Source organism: Seriola aureovittata, chromosome 2 (assembly GCF_021018895.1).
Source record: "Seriola aureovittata isolate HTS-2021-v1 ecotype China chromosome 2, ASM2101889v1, whole genome shotgun sequence".
NCBI lineage: Eukaryota > Metazoa > Chordata > Actinopteri > Carangiformes > Carangidae > Seriola > Seriola aureovittata.
In genome coordinates, this window is record NC_079365.1 from 1127141 (window position 1) to 1147078 (window position 19938).

Sequence of the window (19938 nt, forward strand, 5' to 3'; positions counted from 1 at the left end):
TCCTATCCTGTCGAGAGCGCGAGATATGACGTAAGTTGCTTGCCGCGCAGTGATGATGGCGTCGCGTGAACGCGCAGTAAAAGTAATGGCTGCTCTGGATCGGCGGGTGCCTAGCCTCGATGATTTCGTGGGTCAAAGCTGGACTGCCTGGGCCGAGTGGGCTGGTGTGACAGCGGCGGATGGTAAGAAAACACCTTGACGCAAACGCCGGCAGCTAGGAAGCCGTTTAACCAAAGCACCTGGGTTTATATTCGTGGAAACGGAGGACAGAGCTAACCATGTTACCCAAACAAAGACCCTGCCGGGTCCTAGTGCTGGGTGGGTAACATGTTGCTCTCTCCCAGGTCCCACTGCATATGCTCTCTTCAAGAAAAAATAAGTGATAGTTATTAAGATATAGCCATTACGGCGTGTGTTTCACGGCTATATTCATGAAACAAGCTGCCAGCGTTTAAGGGATGCGTTTCAATTTGGTGAAACCAGCCGGGCAGCGGTGGCATCAGAGCGGAAGGAGGCTAGTGTGGATGGTTGGGCGAGCAACTTCTCGCTGTGGAAAGCTAGACTAGCTTGCTAGCTAGCTAGCAAGAAAGCCAAGACTAGTCGCTGACGACGAGGCGGTTAGCGTTAGCATGCTAATGCTAGCAACAGCAGGAGGATTCAGAGTAGACACCGGTGACGGAGGAGGAGTCTGATGCTGTTGCCACCATGTAAATGCTCGCCCAGCCTTTGATGTTAGCAAACGTTACTCTGTTATTTTCGCTTCATCTTCATGTGTCCCTCTGACTGCCATTGTCGGCACCTCCATTTAACCGTTAACGTTTTTGATTTCGATAGGAAATCTCACATGTGTGTGACTTCTGCCCTAAAAGTGGTCTTGCCCTTCCCAGCTTTAAGTGTGTGCGCTCACTCATTGTCTGGCATCACTCCAAGTGCTACTCTGGCCATAACTATCATATAAAGTCCATGTCCACCTCTCAACACCATTAGCTGCTTACTGTTAGCAAACTATGACAGAAAGACAAGTGAAAAACATGAGCAGCACTCTGTTGAGAGGCAGTTGACCTGTAAATCAGTCCTTTATATAACAGCTGAAGAAAATGATCATTCTGCTATTTAAGGTTATTCTTTGTCTTACTAATGAACCTGACATACAACTTTTGGAAAACATCTGACTCCCCCCTCCTTCCCATGCATGGCTTATCAAACATGTATGTAAAATGTGATGTTTCAGGGCCTGATGTGGACGACTGCAGCAAGAATGGCAAAAAGGCTGCAGAGGCTATGTCTCTCAGTAAGGAGGGTAAGTCTTCACACCATCATCTACAACACATAGTCAAGGCCATCCTTTTTCCTTATCTGATTCCCAGATCTCGGGACAGAGGGTGTCATACGCCATAAAGATTAATAACCACCTTGAGGCAAATTTGTGAACTGTGATATTAGGCTATATATAAATAAAATTTGACTTGACATCTGTGAACGAGAAAGCATAAGGCGTGCGTGTATTACTGTGCATGTACACTGACATGTACAGTAATTAGTGTCTTAGCTTCTCTGTGGTCTCCAGCCTTGCCCAGAGACAGTGAGTAAATGGAGCTACTCGAGACCTACTACTAGAGACCAGGGCCAGTATTAAAGCTAGGTGGTGTTGAGCTTATGCAGCTCCTGACACCTAGCTTCTGTAACTGCAGCTGTCCAACAGACGCTCCCCCCTTGTGTGTACATGTTATGACTTGATTTATCAAAACGAATACCTGCGTAGTATTTGTTTGTAAGTATGTTCACTGTCTCACACTCAAGCTGCATCTCCATCACATGGGAAAACAGCCACAACAAGGTAATGATTAAGAAAAATGAGCTGAGGTCTGTGCATTTGTTTTAATTAAAAATTTCTGCCTTTTCTCACTTAGTTTGCATCGACTTAGGGATTTGTTTCAGTTCATCTCTCAGATTAATCTATTTACACCCGTTTATTCTGTTCAGGGGCTGAAGTCTGTCTGAGCTCACGCTTGGTAAGAAGTCAGGTACAAACCATAATAGGCTGCCAGTCTGTCACAGGCTGATCTATATATAATGTCTATAGACATGCAACCTTTCACAGTTCGACACAGTTCACCTAGCCTGCAGCTCTTTCACCTGTGGGAGGAAACCAAAGCACCCAAAGGATACCCACTTAATCAGCACGACAACATCTGAACTCCAAGACACACCAAGCTGTCGGTGCATAACAAAATGTATTTCTTAATGTAATCAGAATGACACTGCCAGTTAACAATTGGCATTTGCCAGTTGAAAACTGATTTCAGCTGTATTTTCTACCAGTGGTGCCCAGCTCCGATGGGACTTTTTAAGTTAGAAGATGTATCATCTTTCCATAATGCAGCGTTATCCCCGGATGCCTCACAAAGTGACATTGCCATGTTTCTTTTTCTGCAGGCTGATATCTGTGTATCCATTGTATTTCCTCTCCTCATCACACCTCCCCTCTCCTCCTAGACATGTCCATCTTTGGCCTCTACCCCGGCCACGATGACTTCTACCTGGTGGTGTGCAGCCATTGTGGCCAAGTGGTGAAGCCGCAGGCTTTTGAAAAGCACTGTGAGCGGAGACATGGGCCCGTGGCTAAGTTGTACGCCAGACTGCGCTCTCCCACCCCTGCACCCCAGCCCCAGCAGAGGCCCCACCACGGCCTCTCTCCTTCCCATGGGACCAATTCTGCTTCTACTTCAACCTGGGAGGGTAGAGGCCAGGGGGTTGGGCAGCTACGGGTAGCCCCACCTTCGCCTTCCACCCCACCCCAGTACAGACACTCCAAGAACTCCAAGGATGGAGTACGGTAAGAATAGAGCGGGGCAACCTGGAGTGAAAGCTCTGACTAGAGCTCACAGGTCACAGACTGAGTTCAGGGTACAACTGTTTACTACCACCAGGTAGCGATGGGTACAGAGCCCCGGTACTGAACGGGCCCTGGGGCTACATTATTCAAGACCGCAGTATCAATAAGCTCCGACCTTAACAGTTTTATCAGTTCTGGAGCTGTACAGTTTTAGTTTTTTTTTTCTCCGCTAGATAAACATTATTTTGCACATTTATTTCACCAACTCCGTCAAATGTCCGTCTATGTATGATATATTTTCGCTACTATCACAGAAGATGAGAGATCTGTTTCTCTCTTTCTCTGCCTGCTGTTTGTGTGAGTGGAGGGCAGGGGGGGCGGGGCTGTTGTTCCAGTGAGACACACACACACGCACGCGCCAGACAGTGCAGTGCAGTGCAGTGCACATACCAACTCAAGCTCGTAGCCTACCTTTAGATATATAACGATGGCAGGGAGAACCAAATGTCCAAAGTGTGGCCCTACTTCACTAGAGTTGATGCAAACACAGCCCGTTGTCACAAGTGTGACAAATGTTTTGTTTACGTTTTTTTTTTTTTTTCTCTTCCTCAAAAAGTATCGATAAGAGTACCGTTAAAGCACCTGATCGGTAATCAGTATCGGTAAGAGTAGTAGTACCGTTATAATCTTAACGATACCCATCCCTACCACCAGAATGTAGACAGTTGTTACCAGTGCATGGTAGACTACTGGTTACAACTGTCTGCTGGGTTGAGCAGAGTTAGATAAGAAGATCAATACCACTTTCACATTTGTCTGGTTAATATAGGACCACAGCCAGAAGCCAGTTAGCTTACCTTAGCATAAAGACTGGAAACAAATGGAAACAGCTAGCCTAACTGTGTCCAGAGGTAGACTCCCGACCAGCAGCTGTAAAGCTCACTAATTAACACATTATATGTTGTTTGTTCAAAAACTGAGGACTAAAAACGACACATGGTGGTTTTACAGTGAGGTTATGTGCTTTACTGTTTCTTGCCTGGGAACAGTAACTTCCTGAAGTTATCTCATCACTGTGAGGTTGTTAGAGAACTGCACTATACAAGAAATAGTCCAACACACAGCCCTCTGTAAGGCCAAATCCACACTAACACATTTTAGTTTTTTAAATACATCCCTTTCTACGTTAACTCATGGCTTCCACACTGCTCTGGAGTTTCCAAGGCCCTATAACTGAGATGCTGCTGACTCTGTTATAGTATAAAAACTCTGGGGTTGTGTTATAGTCTGGAGGGAAAGAAACAAACTGTTGGAAACGTTGATGCTGACACCATACTTGCCTTCTGATTGGATCTTATCAGTCATGACTACCTGTGGTGAAAACAACATGCATAACAAATTACAAGCGTTGCTGACAGTCTGCTTCCTGTTTTCACCAGCACACACATTTCCAATGTACATTAATGGTCGTGATGATTGATGACGATTATTTATGATACAGAGCTAAAACAGTCATCTGAACGGAGATCGTTTTCATTTTAAAACGTTATTTGAAAATGAAATTGTATTTGTGTGGATGAAGCCTAAAGTTGCAACTTGTTGTCTTTAACCTGTAGACACATAAGGACCATTACAGTGTGTGTCATGAATTTTTAATTTCCAAATGACAGTATCAAAATGCTGATATCAGGCAGCATAACTGGCATGGCAAAATTTACTGCCATGTGTCTGCATTTCAGCATGGTGTACAATTACAACTGTCAAGATGTGTTACTGTGGAATAGAAGAATGAGAATGATGACAGGAAATGAGGACAACAGAAGTAGTAAGGTGATGTAGAGTAAACTGTAAACGGAGTGAAAAGTGTACTAGAGAGAAAGCTTAGATCCAAACGGACCAAGTTTGGTCTGGGATGATGATCCTTGATGATGTACCTTTTCTCTCTCATTCAGACATTCTCCACTGGAGAAGTCGTCCACCTACAGCAGCCACACAGAGTCATCAGTATTCAAGCAGCCGCCGCCTTTGGAGCCTCCAATGAGCTCTCCACCTCCATCACTCAGAGATCCCCCGTGGCCACATGGAAGCACCCCACCTGGTAGACCTTCACCCAGTGACAGGTCCCCCACCCAGAGCCAGAGGAAGGACTCCTCTCTGGCCTCTGCGGTGCCAGGCCACCGGATTCCCAGACCCTACAACAAAGTGGCCTCCAGTGAGTACAGATGGAGAGATGAGGGTAATATGGAGTAAGAGGTTGAAAGATGGATAGATAACACATACTCTGTTATGCTAATCATGCTTACCTGTTTAATAAACATGGTCATAATTTTTAGATCCACAGTTAAAGTTTTGAAGAGGAAGCTGAAATTATGTAAAACTTCATAATATTATAAGATTATGGGATAATATGTGCAGCAGTTGAAATTCTGTTAACAGAGATGGTACTTAACTGGTTTCCTCTGTTTACTGAGATGTTTACACTTCATACTGAGTCAGGTGGTTCAGTATGAGACCAAGATCCACAGCACATGACAAGGTTTTGTTTACTTTGATCACATGTGAGCGTGAGTGCCACCTAGCCAAGAGTTTTATATCCATGAGTCTGAAGAATTATCATATACCAGAACCCTGCACATGAGGTTTTATAATATTTTGAGACAGGATTGAACAATTCTGAAAAGTTATCATGGTGACAGTCTTATTTTCTGCTGTCTCTGCAATCACCAGGTGGGATTAAGCTGTTCACGTTTAAAAGTTAATCTTCCAGGAATTGGCATGTGCACATATTTAACGGGGACAAAAGTAGTATTGGGTTCAACTGACAGGTTGCTCAGGCTGCAGCAGCCTCAGTCTTCTGGATGTGTTTAGGGACAGCACTGCTGTGTAGTCGTGGCAGACCTTTGACCTTTGGCAGGTCTCAGAACCCAAAACACAATAATTGTAGTTATGAGCTTGAAACTGAAGAAAATAGACTTGAACCTAAAACGACGCTTTGGGTTGTGGTTGTATAAGTGAAGCGTGACTGAAATGCAGCCAGCTGTATCAGTTAAAACAAGCATCTGTCCTGTCAGTGTGTATGAAACGGATGACTAAATGTTTCTTAAATGACAGTCAACTGGTCAAAAACACCCAGACGGCAGGAATTCTTTTTAATTTTTTTTAATTTTTAATTTTTTTGTTAAACACATTTTGGTGAAATTATATGAATATTGTTTTGGCTAGAGGCTTTATGTTTTCAGGTTGTCCATCAGTCTGACCACCCCATTCCGACAAGAATTTGATGGTCAAAGGCAAATCTCACTCTGACCTCACAAAACATGTTTTTGGCTATAAATTCATTTGCTTGTTATGACAGTTTAACACAAATGTCTAACAGGATAAAATGATGAAGTGATGACATTTTTATATCCCAAAGGTCAACTTTAGTTGATGCTGACATCATTAAGTTTTTTAAAAACACTTCTGGCCATTATTCAACTCAGGAAAGGAGGTTGACCATATTTCCTTTAACTCCTGTTGATGGAGGCAACAACCACGAGGAGGGAATTCTAGTTTATTATTTAACAAGATAGGTGTTTGTCAGCATCATTGACAACACTGTGTGTGGGTATAGACATGTTGACGTGTTTTTAATTGTCTGTTGATTGTGTGATGTTGACGTTATTATTGTGTCCATAGAGAGGGAGTGTGACCTGGACAAGCACTGCGGAGTCCTTGACCCTGACAGGAAGAAAGTCTGCACTCGCCTCCTGACGTGTAATGTAAGCTCCACACACACTGAGCCTCACCACACTAACACCCTGCTTGTTTTTTTTTCAGATTCTCATGCTTCTCATGTCTTTGTCTTGTTTCTCAGTTTGTGGTTTTTTCTCTGCAGAGTTCAGTGAAGCATTGAGAGGTTAATTTCAGAATCTAGTCCTGTCATTTTTTGCTTTTGACCCAATTAGTGCACATCAGGCCAGGAAAGTAGGCTGTGAGTTTGTGGTTTCTTCATCTCTGTGACAACAGCCAACAAGTTGGGTAATAATTTTGGCATTGTGCCTTTATCAGATAATTGACAGGAAATAGAAATATAGCTTTGGTAGAGAAAGGTTAACATGTGATGGAGGCACTGAACAACAAAGTGAATCCTTTGCTTTTTTAAAACACATGCTACATGGCTAACAGTGGAATACTCCAATGACAAGGTAGACGGATAGCAGTGTCAGAATTTATTGATGACACCAGTCCTATGATCTGGCATTTATATTTGATTCCTCCCAGGTCTCATTTTCCTGGCATATTATCTACCCATAAAAGTTTCTATATTTAGATATTTATTTCAAAGGTTCAGTCTCTGTTAACCAGCCCATGTTAGCTGTTAAACAGCTAGCCTGCTAACTGCAGCTGGAGACAGCAATCCTTGTTCTGCTCTGCAGCCTCAGCCTTTTGCCTTGTTTTGAAGTGACAGGTAGCTATATGCATAACTAATCATTTGATCACAAGTTCAACTACATCTGTGGTGAGACTCACAATTCAGATTATGGATCATGATGCTACCCAAAAAGATTGTGACGAAATCTTTTGGCTAGATCGCCCAGCCCTAACTCAAAAACACATCTTTAGTCTGTTAGTAATTGCATAGTTTTATCAGGGTGTTTACAAATGTGTGACTAATGAGAAGTAATAATAAGAAAAACAATATAAATTGTGTTAAGTAGCTTCACAGCTCCTTGGCTTCCCTCCCATAGTTGTCTGTACAATTTCACATCATTTTCAGACTCATCAAACATGCGTTATGTGTTTCCATTCATGAATTTTTTCACTTGCCTGTATTTAGATAGAAATGATCACCAAAATGTCATTTCAACTAATGCTGACTTTTTTTTATTACTGTTTTTAAATCTGTGATTGGCAGATACCTGTAGTATGACAGTAGAACATCCCAACACAAATATTTCCACAATTACACTTATTCACAGAAAAATCTGAGGCAAAAGTGGCTTTTACTTTCAAAAAGGAACTTTGCATTAATGTGATGATTTCATGTGGCAAATCTGTTTCACCAGACTTTGAAATGTAAAAAATTTAAAATTCAACTCTTGGAATTTCAACATATGTCACATGACCAATGGAGAGTAACTTGATTGGCTGGATGTTGGTTCAGTTTGAGACAGACAGATGGATGGATGTTGAATCTGAACTTTTAACTCGAATTTTGACATCAGAATTTTTCATTCTGAATTTGTGAAACCAACAGTGAAATGAGTTTCAAATTTCAAGAGTTGAAATCAGAGTAAAAAAAAAAATTCAGATACATAATTTCATGCAAAAAAAGGTCAGTGCTAGAAATTCACAGGCTTTTAAATTTCAAAATCTGGTGAGACAGATTTGCTGTCAGGCAGAAGTTAAAGCACTAGGTATGTTTCTATGAGGTAGAAGTTGTTTGTTCCTTGTTATGTGTAAAGTTGTATTTCATTACATATGCTTTGTATTGTGTGGAGTTGGATTTATGATACCTTCCACATGTCATCAGTGTATTGAAACGTTGCAGTGATGACCTGATGGTTGATTACCTTGTGCACCAGTTTGCACATAAAGCAGTTTGATGCTATTGCAATGTCTTTAGATTCTTCAGACTATCTCCCTAAAATGTTTAAAATCATAAGATGGGATAAGAGTACAGTTGTACATTGGAAAGAATTATCTAATCATTATTTAAAGCACGAAGTAGGCAAAAGGTTGATCTCGATTTGAGATCAGAATAGATGAATAAAACTGCAGCCACAGTTCTTTGGTACTGATCACTACTGACTGATACTGAGCGGGCAAAATGACTCCTAGCACAGGAAGAGTCCTTATATGGTGGCTGGTGTCTATGAAAGAGGAAGTGTGTGTGTGTGTGTGTGTGAGACCACATCTAGCAGTGGTAGACAGGATGACCTGATTAACAGGAAATGACAGGAGTGATGGGAGAAACACGCAGGAAGGCAGGCTGCATCTCATACCTGTAGTAGGTAAACAGATTCCTGGTAGAAGGATGTGTTATCTCTTCCACCTGCTGCGAGGGAAGGAAAAATGAAATTTAGTCATTTTTAAATTAAATTTAGAAATGATTAAATTTGTAAATAAAAAAACACTGGTGCATAATTGAACTGACAACAGCAGTACTTTTACTTGAAGCCTCTTGAATGCGCTCCTGTTTAATGAAATAATTATGCAGTAAAAGACAAAACAATTAATTACAACAATTCAATTTGTTTTCAGACAGAAAATTAAATATTTGTTATCTGACAATAAGAAACACATGCTGGTTCCACATTCTCACTTCTCTTCTTTTTGGATTTCAATGCAAATTAAATGGTTTTGGAAAACAGGGAACATGAGGACATGTTCACTGAACTGGTGAAGTGTGATGGACATACTTAATTCCTATTCTCATATAATAGAATAAATCTTCTTAGTTATTTGAAAAAAATGTATAGGTTCATTAATGATTTAGGTTTTTTTGATGGCACAGGATCAGTATAATACATTATGATTTATTTCTGACCCTTTGCTTGCTCTGTGAAAACAGTGGGACATCTTCTAACACAGATGTGACCTGTGACTGAATAAAGCAGCTATCAGTTAAATTGACTAAATGAAAACATCTATTTTCTGACCCATAACAAAAATCAAATAGAAATTGTACAAATGATTATGATGAACTCAGCACAATTTCCATTCCTTGGGAAGAGCAGTGGTCTAGTTGGAGAGATTACTGTTAAACTAATTAAATAATTTATCCAGGTTATAAAAACCAATGTAAAACAAAATAAAAACTTCATGACAAAAATATAAGACCTTAAAAATGAATGGATTTACTCCAATAACATGTGAAAGTGTCACCACCATAAGGGGCTTGGTTTGTACTGCCAAGCTGTAACATGGAACAAAGCTCCAAAATAGAACTCTAATCACAACTGGTGGGACAACTTTCCCCATCAAAGTGGAACAGGAACTTTTTTTTTTTTTTCTTGTCTGTGTTTTGCATGTGGAGAAAGGGAGTAGGGGAATGACATTTAGTATAACCAGACAGGAACTGAACCAGGGCTCGCTGCTTAGAGCCTCTGCACCCATGTGGTTTGAGCCCTAACAGATGAGATGAATGGTCTTTAATTTAAACAAAAACGTATGTCTCCCACGCTCAGACTAGTTTAAAAATAACGTTTGTTGAGGATAAAAGATTAACACTTTTCAATAGCTCCCAAGATCTTTAATCTTGTTGTTGCACCTCATTGTTGGGACCATGGCAACCACAAGTCAGAACTCAGATACCAGCAGATTTTACTGGTGTCTGAGTTCCCTGAATTATTTCACACCTATTCACCAGCATAGAGCAAATAGATGGATAAAGAGAAGCAAATTTAGAGCAACATCAACCTCAGATTTAACATTCAGGCTGGACCAATAGAGTGTGTTTATGAGGCTAGTTAGCAAAACATGCAAATTTAATTGTCACATTGCTAAGCTAAGGTTGCTACAACCTACTGAACTTGGCCACGTGATGATGCAGGTCATTAGTGGGTGGCTGCTGACAGCTAGCTGACGTGCGCATCATCAAAAATGTACCAACCAATCTACATCAACAGAGACACCACATGTTTTCTCCTACGGATGTCTGATGCTAGTCGAGTTTGTTGAGAATGAAGACAACAGGAAGGAAGTTAAAGACTCTGTCTTTTCCTTTTCAATATCAGACACCTAACAAAACCATCATACTGCAAACCTTCTGCTCACTGTGATCACCGTTCTTTATGAATGAACATAAACAGTGATCAAATTAGTCTCTTTGTTCAGTAGGGAGTCATAAGGTCATAAGTTATCTAGATGTCTCTCCAGTTCTATCTACGCTGCTCTGTTTCACAAAGTAAATGAAAGAATGAAAACATGATCATCTAACTCAAACCCTTTGCAGCAGCTATCTACAGCAGGAGTCTCATTAAGCCCTTACATTGGCTATAAATCCTGCCTGACTGCCTGTATCCTGTGGCCCGGTCCTCAGATCCACTCCATCCACCAGAGGAGGAAGGTGGTGGGCCGAAGCAAGAACTTTGACCAGCTGGTGGTAGAGCTCAAGACCAAGGTTCGGGAGAAAGGAACCCAGTCGCTGGAGGGAGGCTCCTCCAGTGGACGATCCCCCAGCCCAGAGCCCCCCAGGGAACAGGCGGGGACTCCGCACTGCAGAAGACCTCTGGCCAGCCTCCCTGCGTTCAGGTCAGTGAGCTTTACTGAAGCTTAGGCATTTACAAGTGTACTTATTTAGTCTGCAGTTCCAATCACTTCACTTTTAAACCACATATTTACAAGGAATAACATTACATAATCACCAAATATAGCTGTTATCAGTTTCAGTTCTCTTGTTCTCATACACTCACTCATATGATCCTGAGATTTGCTTCTGTCCTGCTCCTCTTCTTTCTCTCTGCCTTGTATTGTACAGAGGGTGAAATATCATTGTTAAAACACCAACTAGTCTATACCTGCCACACAGCAAAAGATAAATCCCAGTCATAGTAAAAAATGTCTGTTAACCAAAAGTTCATCAGCCCATGTCATGGCAGTGGCTGACCACAGTTTGACCCATTTAGATAAAATAGCAAACCAGGATTAGCCTGCTTTGCCTAAATTGGGTATAATATTACCAGATTGAATCTGAATAATTGCACTGTTTTATACTTCAAGATTAATCTCATAATTACAGATGGTTCATTCCAAAACCCTGCAGCTACACAACAAAATAAAGACAACAGAAGGACCTAGAAAATTCAGATAGAAACAGGGATTCAGTGTTGGAGCAAGTTAGTGTTGGTGGTCTGACACATCCAGACACTGTGGACAGCTGTTCATGTTGTGAAACAGTCAGCGTCAGTATATTATTGTATATCAACATTTGAATTTGTTTTGTTTCAGTCGATCCACTGGTGTGTCAGATTGCACTGCGGAAGAGGAGAAGCAGCGGCAGGATGAGGGAAGTGTCAGAGCTCCTTCACCACTCGTCCATGGGCGAATCTCAAGTGATGAAAGTGAGGCAGAGGGACCAGAGGAACCACTAGAGTTGTCATCTTCTTCTGCACATCCCAGACCATTAGCGGTGAGCCATTTGTTCTTGGGTTTAATGAAGAAAATAGCACCAGGGAATTCCTACCAAAACTATTTATTCACATGTACAGACAGTAAATTGGAAAGCTTCATTGGACTGTGTAAAACAGCATTCAGTCTTTTCAAAAGGGGCAGAAAGTCTTAAAATCAGACTCATAAATATGGCTCGGACATCCTATGACCTTCTCAAGTAGGAAAACAATTGCTTTCCCCAAACAGAAGATGCCAGTAATGAGCACATCCCACTAAACTTGTTTGATACACAAGAACACACTTCACAGTCTGAGCTATGGTCAGCAGATTTGATCACTTTTCATGTCCAAAAGAAACATTTTTAAATCAGTTAATAACATCCATTAATACAAGACAACTTCAAATCATACTAGATCCAACTTTTTTTAGGTGTTTCCACCGCAGGAACTTTCCCCAGGAACCAGGAAATTAGTTCCGGGGTAACTGATCGACCCTCAAAAAGTCCCTGGTCGGGGGGTAGTACTTTCCAAAGGTTTAGGAACTTGGGGGGTGTGGTCTGCAGTGCTGAACATTTCTGACTGGTCTAGTACTTGCTGCATTTTATTTCACCCGCCATGTTTAAAAGTCCGCAGTGAGCGAGCACAGAGCGAGCAAACACATTTTCTACACCGCGAAACAGGTCCAGGAGAAGGTAAAAAAACTGAAACAGGACTTCAAAAAAAAAAAAGTGGCTGAGGTTGTCACCCGTCACATATAATACGGGATCATCCCGTATTTGAAAATAAAATGCTGCGTCCTGTATTGAATATTTACTATACTACTGCTTATATTTGTCCCGTATTTACATTCATGTTATGTCCTCAAAGTGCTGTGAATGATGTAATGTCAAGTAATAATTTTGCATAATCTTCCTGGGACTTAAGGCCGCGGTGGAAATGCAGACAATAATGGGCCTCAGGAACCTTTTAGTTCCTGAAGAACTTAAAGTTCCAGGTACTTTTTGGTCGAAACGTGGTTTATGTGATGTTTGCACATTCTTCTCTGCAAACCCGAATTACGTCATCAGTATACAGCACCTTTGTTCCAAAACACCTCTGGTTTATAAGTGTTATGTTTACACACTGAAGACACTCTTGTGATGAGATCAGAGAACTTTTCCTTGTGAGGACTGATCGTGGCAAATCATGTTAATGCATGCAGCGCTGCTCAGTGGACTGACGCAGCGCTGTTCCAGTTAACTCTTCATACCTGACTATCACTGATGGATATATCACAAATTTATCTTCGTCTTTAATATTTCTTCATTACTCCATAATTGCAGTGAAGGTGTGGACAGTAGAAACAAATAAATCAACTATTTATTATTTTTTTTTACAGTAGTCTGTTTCATTGTATCTTCATTTTCATTTGTGGGTTTATATTAAACTACAAAGGAGTATAGATTTTACAAACGACATGTGAGAGTTGTTTCTAGAGCCACTGCTGACACAGATAAGCAAAGGAAACACTAATTTGTAACAGATTTACAAGAACATCTTCTTTCTTTAGGTGTGCTCATTCGGCAGCCATACGCTGGGTCACGGCATCTACACGTTTGACAGGAGACTTCACCACCTGCGGTCGGCGCTCAGCAGTATGCTGGAACAGCACATCAGTGCCCATCTTTGGAAGTAAGAAACCTGAGCTCACATACCTGCATTTTTGGCTTGACTGTGCTTTTGTGGTACTAATCCTTCAGATTATTTTTGTAAGGACACATACAACTTGGTTTCACTTGAAGGTTATTACTGATGCCTTAACTGGGTATTTTTTCCTGCCTTCCTCTGCTAAATAGGAATTAGGGCTCAACAATTAATCAAATCTTATTGAAATCACAATATGGACAAATGTAATATCTAAATCGCTGGAGCTGCAATTTCTTTGTTGTGTCACAACAGACCATGAAGGAAGCATTTCAATGCTAGAGAGACACCCCAGCCTATAAATCGTATTCTCCAGACATAAAGGAACATGATTGTTTAGTACAGACCTCAGTAAAAATCTCATCATCATTTTCATGGGGTATCTTAGTGTGCCTAGAGAAAGAAGTACAGGAGATGATAGGACTGCCAGATTCCACCTCGTTGTGGAAGGTGATAATACTGTTTATTTGGACAACCGACCTTATAGTTTGAGATTTTAGAAAAAGATTTCTTGTAAAGGAGCTTTTAATTTCTGTATGTAAAGTAAGATGTTGTCTGCATATTGACTGATTCTGCTTTGACCCCTTTACTCTCCAAATCCTAATTTTTGTAAGCTCCAAAGAGGAAAGTCCACTTCAGTCAATGAAAAGCTTTACCACCTTACAGCAACCTGGTGGATTATGTTAAGTAATACTTGTTATTGGATGCAAGCAGATCTTTTAATCCTGTTTGATCTATATGTACTATTGATAGGGTAACTTGCCATTCCAGTTGGTGGTGCTTTACTGATAATTGTTAATGTCTGTACTGTCTAAAGATAAACGGCGGTAGCTGGGAGGAAGGGTGGCGTCTTTATGGCGTTTCAGTATCACTATAGTATTTGCTGTGTTTGTATGAGGTGGAGTTCTGCTGATCTGTGTCATTCAGAAAAACTGGTCATGGTGCTTTATAAGAGGGAATTTGGGCTCTGTGGACTGTCATGTGTAAATGGTTTATCTAGTGATTGAACTTGGTCTATTGCTATAGTTGCTACCATTAAGATCTGGTTCACTGTGTGATGGGTGTGTAGTTTATAGTAGAGACTTTGAAAGGTGTTATCTCTTGGTGAGGTGAGGGTCTCCCGCTAAGTTTGAAATAGCTGCTATAATAGTGCAAGACATTTGTCTCAGTGTCATAATTGCTGAAGTAAAATATATATATTTCTTATATGCTAATTGAATCTAATGTATATTTCCCCAGTTTGTTGAGGTTTTTATCTGTGTGAGCTTTTGCACATCAATTTTTAAAATGTTTGATTTTCAGTTTGAGGTTATTTTCATGAGATTTATTTTTCTCCAAAGCTCTGCTTTTGTGGTTTCCCACACTAATATTAGTGAGGTGTTCAGAGAGTCTGAGGGATGCCAATGAAATCCTGAAGAAGCGAAAAATTAAGATCGGGACATGATCGCTTATTACGATGGAATGAATGAATCTGTTATATCCTATATAATTGTGAAGTAGTCAATGCAGTAAAGTGAGCGATGTAGCACCGAAAAATACAATATCAATTGTAGATTTCCATTTCATGTTAGTTGTTGTCAGTAAATCTATTTCTGGGTTAAGAACTGTGTTCAAATCTCCTTTGATTATGATTTTGGAATCTGGGATGTGAAACCATCTAGGGTCAGACCAGATCAAACATATGTTTCTCTGTAGATTCTCCCCCTCAGTAAAAGGATGAGGGACAGTTACCTCAGATCCTGTGTGTTGGTTACACTAGCAGATAAACTTGAGACTAACGCACTGTTTAGTCTCTAATAGATGAAGCAGATGGCGTTTTCTGCTGCCCAGAATAGCAGCGGTGAAGAGTCTGTGATGTTGGCAGTAAGACAGTGACTGAATATTGGCTGATATTGACTATGTTTACATGCACATAAGAAAAATAGCTCAAAGGAAGATTTGGGTTCAGCCCTATCATGAGTCTTGCAATAACCTGGTTACTAATAGATTTTTCCCCTATCTGCTTTTACATCTTTGAACCAAGACTGACATATTGTCATATCTGAATTATATTAAGATTATCAGACATGTTGGGTAAATAGTGTAGAAGTTGCAATGTTTTTAAACTCATTTTGAACTTTTTAAAAGAAATAAGAGTAATATTGTGTACTTAACAAAAACATGAGAGGAAGAAGAAGCATAGATGGTGTACCCATGATCTCAAACTAGCCACAGGAGAGGCAGCTACACAACCGAATCAATGAAACACTAAAGTATAATAAACCATGTTGTATTTTGAAGTTCATATTATTACATAATTTATGTAGATAAATGAGACCAATACTGTATCAGTATACCCTGCGTGCCCATGGAAAACCTTTAACAAGGACTGATGCATCAGTGTTTCATGTTATCCTAATATAAATTCAAGAACTTACAATACGAAGCAATAATATAAAGTGTTGGGTTATATAGAAATAAATGACTGACTGTCTCGTGGCATTCTTTACTTCAGCCAAGTCCGTTATTGTCCGAGTACAAAAATAGAAGCTGTGTTCAAATCATCAATTATTTTTAAACGTTTCAGTCAGTTTAACAAATGGTTCAGTCAGTTAAACCAGTGACAGTTATCTGGTAGCATGAAGCAGATGTTCTAATGCTGAACTAAATTTGAGCTAATATAATTCTATAGAACATTTTTGGCATCAAACAGACATCTATTTTTTCTGATCAAGGTATCTGTTATCTGTCAGATATATTAATTTATGGATTTATTTTCTTTCAATCCAGGAAAATACCTCAAGCCACAGACCTTCAAGCTCCAACTCCCTCGGCCAAGACCATCACTTCCTCGTCTCCCTCCTCTATAGCCGCCATGTCCTCCTCTTCATTACATTCTAAGGTCCGCACAGGAAGTCACATCAGCTCCTCCCTCAAAACTGCATCCTCCTGTTCCTCTTCTTCCAGTCGTGTTCCAGGGAGACCCCCGACAGCCATACAATCAGAGAACTCCGGGGGTGGTGGCAGCAGCCTGGGTGGCGGTCATCTGGTTTCTCCAGGTAAGCCTGTGGCGGTGCGTCAGGGGGGTCCCGGCCGACCCAAGAACCCGGTGGGGCGTCCCAGCAAGCAGATGCTGAAGCTGCGCGAGGAGGCTGCTGCCGCTGCCGCCCTCCGGAAACGCAAAGCCCCGTCGCAGGAAGGGGAGCACTCAGGCCCTGACAGGAACTGCATCATCCTCCAGGACCGGGGCCGCCCACCCTCTGCCGCCTCATCCTCCTCCTCATCCTCCTCTTCCAAAGCCCCCATTCCCTCGCCTCTCCCACACGGACAGACCAATGGCACGCTTTCCCCAAGCAGCAAACCCCGCCCCCAGCCCTCCCCCTCAGAGTCACACTCGCCAGCCGCCAAGGCAGTCTGGACCTACCGACGGACAAACGCCCCTCTGGGCCATTCATCACCCCCAGACCTCTCCTCTGCCACCAACAATTCCCACAGCCGGGCTGGAGTGGGGGACTCAGGACTGCATGGGCAGGGCAGTGGGAGGGGCTTTGAGCACCAGGGGCTGGTGAAGAAACGGAAGGGGGGGAGCATGGAAGAGCACTCGCCCTCCTCCAAACCCTCAGCACACCGCCTGCCCTCCTCCTCCTCTTCCAGCTCTGCCACCACCTCCTCTCCGCGCTCTAATTTCTACCCTTGGAAGGACAGTAAAGGCGGGGGGCTGGCCGGGGGCGTGGAGAAGAAACTTGGCACACAGAAGGTGAGTTTGGAGGAGAGAAAAGCAGCGAACTGAGCAGCACATACGATGACAGGGAAAATGATTTGGAAGTTAAAGTTACAATATGCAGCTTTTCTCCTGGAGGCTGAGGCACCGTGCCTTTGTGCATCCTTGGTAAGATGTTCCTGGCCCAACACTCATCTTGAAGATTTGTGATCAGTCGTAGAGCTGATGTAACAGGCAGTGCGAGGTGTCATCACGCCCTGAAGAAGCAGACAGTGAACACTGCTAACCTGACTAATCTGACTGTTTTTTGGCGGGACTAGAGATGAAACGGTTACCGGTTCACGGTAAAAATGCCAGACGGTTAGTATTACCGTTTAAATTTGAATTATCACTATAACCGTGGTTGTTTACCGTGGTTAATTACTGTGGTTCATTTGACTCACGTTAGGTTCTGAACAGCAAACAACGTGGGTTTGTTAATGTGTGAGTCAAAAATATGACACACAAATCCAGAGATTTTTCAGCCCACTAAAACCCTTTTACACCAAAGTTTTTTTTTGTTTGTTTCTTTTTTTTTTTTAAAGCGAACAAACCCGCTAAAAAGAAGATTGACTCCATTTTCACTGACGTATGAGTATGCCTTTCTGTTCGGAGCGATGTCACACAGACACAGGAAAGAAACAGTGAGCTGTAGCCGCTTCGATTGGTGATTGTGTGTATTTCAAACTAACCCTAACCCATTAGCGTCTTTTTCCAAAATAAACAAAAACATAGCAACAGATCTAGCAAGATTTTATACTCCTTATTACAATAAAATCAGTGTGTATAAGCAGTTTTTTTTTATGTAAACCCGCTAAAAGGCGATTGACTCCAGCAGAGTTTGCCTGAGAGGACACACAAAACCGCAGAGAGCAATGTCATCACATATACATATGTAAGGGTGGAATTGTGAGCTGTTAGCTGCAATGCAGACTAGTAAAATAGATCTGTCACGTCTCATCCCTGGGTTGGTGCTCCTGTAAGTGTTCCTCGTTTGAGACGCTTTGATTGGTTATTGAGTGTTAAACTTATTTTGGGGCTGTGTTTACTCTAAGAGGAAGGTGTAACAGTGGTGTTTCTGGTTTAACAGCACCATTCTGGACAGGTGGATTTACAGATTTACAGTGTGTGTGCTCTTAGAGACATCACAGGTCAGAAAAGAGGCGAAAATTAGTGTTCACCTGGGTTTACATCACTGCTGATTGTAGCTGATAAACCAGCTGACACTGGACTGAAAGCAGCTGACATTAGAATGAGACCAGCTGTTAACGAGACTGAGACCAGCTGATATGAGACTGAAAGCAGCCGACACTGAACTGAAACCAGCTGATACTAGACTGAGAGCAGCTGACACTAAACTGAAACCAGCTGACACTACACTGAAACCAGCTGACACTAGACTGAATGTAAACACGATGCGGTCTAGCTATACTAGGTTCTGGCCTAGTCATGTTTTCTTACCATCACTTCATGTGACATAATAAGGTGGCTTCAGATTTTCTGTGGACTGTTATATTTATGTGATAAAGACACCTGTATTATCTGTAATCTACATCATGTCTACAAAGTATGCCAGTCACTATTGAGAACATGTGTTGTAAAACATCAAAAACTAATTTAAATTTGGGTCTAAGAAGTTGCTCTATCCCCAAGCTATCTCAGCTAAGAGCTCCGTATCTATGGCAACAACCTGCAAAATCTGACAGACATGATAGCTAGAAATGATGTAAAAAGATTGTTGGAGCGAACAGAGTTTAGCAGCTTGAAGTTGAAGCTAATCAGCTACGTATTTTAAATAAACTACCCAGAGTATAGAATGACAGTCATATTTAAAGATACACTCGTGTTTTTGTACCGTTCCCAGCAATGCCCCCAAATCCCAAAAACTGGACTCTACTGAGTTTAGAAATAAGATCAACATTAAGGAAGTGTCTTTTCTAGCCATTTGATTCTTGTTAAATGTTGTCTTCTGATTCTGTCTTTTTCGAATGTCAATTTTTTTCTGTTAGTTTGCACAGTTTTGAAGTGAATATACAAATCAGTCAACAAAATCAAAGTACTAATTTCAAATGTTTCTTTTGTCCCACAGCCAAAACTGCACCATTAAGTGTGCCTGCCTTACAAGCCACTATGAGGGAGCCAGCTCTGCAGCCTCTGAGGCAACAGGACTCAAGTGTGTGTGTGCGTGCGTGTGTGTTTGTGTTTGTGTGAGAGAGATAGCGTGCCTGTCTTTTGTCTATTGAGCATATGCTGAAGTGTGAGTGTGTCAGGTTGTTTGTATGTGCAGATTTAGTGCAGTATGGATCTGTTGGTGTGAATCGCCGCTGGGTGTGTGGGTCTGTGTGTTTGCTGTTGTCTGGATGAATGTCTGAGGGAGAACTGGGAGTGGGAGGGTGGGATGAAATTCAGAGTATGGATTTAGAAATACCTCAAGACCATCCGGTTATGCTGCTAAATTAAATATGTTGGTTTATAAAATGGATTAAAAATGTCCTTTACACTTGGTTTCTGTGACTTATCTTATTCAAAAGTGTGTGTGTGTGTGTGTGTGTGTGTGTGTGTGTGTGTGTGTGTGTGTGTGTGTG

The 19938-nt window shown here is 41.5% G+C and overlaps 1 protein-coding gene across 2 annotated transcripts; it reads left to right on the forward strand.

Annotated features, from left to right (window-relative positions):
* On the forward strand, nucleotides 1-19793 carry atxn7l2a (ataxin 7-like 2a). Of its 2 annotated transcripts, none has more exons than XM_056404820.1 (10): nucleotides 1-182; nucleotides 1232-1300; nucleotides 2497-2836; nucleotides 4789-5048; nucleotides 6515-6597; nucleotides 10776-11074; nucleotides 11771-11951; nucleotides 13481-13602; nucleotides 16384-17350; nucleotides 19443-19793. In XM_056404820.1, exons 1-10 carry the CDS (start codon nucleotides 53-55, stop codon nucleotides 19458-19460), a joined length of 2469 nt encoding a protein of 822 aa, XP_056260795.1. In that variant the 5' UTR covers nucleotides 1-52; the 3' UTR covers nucleotides 19461-19793. The 2 variants fall into 2 exon arrangements, with proteins under 2 accessions (XP_056260795.1, XP_056260804.1); XM_056404829.1 differs by having other exon boundaries at nucleotides 4-182; nucleotides 10863-11074; nucleotides 19443-19792.
* Nucleotides 19794-19938: the final 145 nt, after the last annotated feature.

Bases quoted from the DNA above. Each gene is read 5' to 3' on its own strand.
- atxn7l2a (XM_056404820.1), top strand. From the start codon at position 53: ATGATGGCGTCGCGTGAACGCGCAGTAAAAGTAATGGCTGCTCTGGAT. The intron at 6,598-10,775 runs GTAAGCTCCACA...AACCCTTTGCAG, and splicing joins CTCGCCTCCTGACGTGTAAT to CAGCTATCTACAGCAGGAGT. The intron at 11,952-13,480 runs GTGAGCCATTTG...TTCTTTCTTTAG, and splicing joins CACATCCCAGACCATTAGCG to GTGTGCTCATTCGGCAGCCA.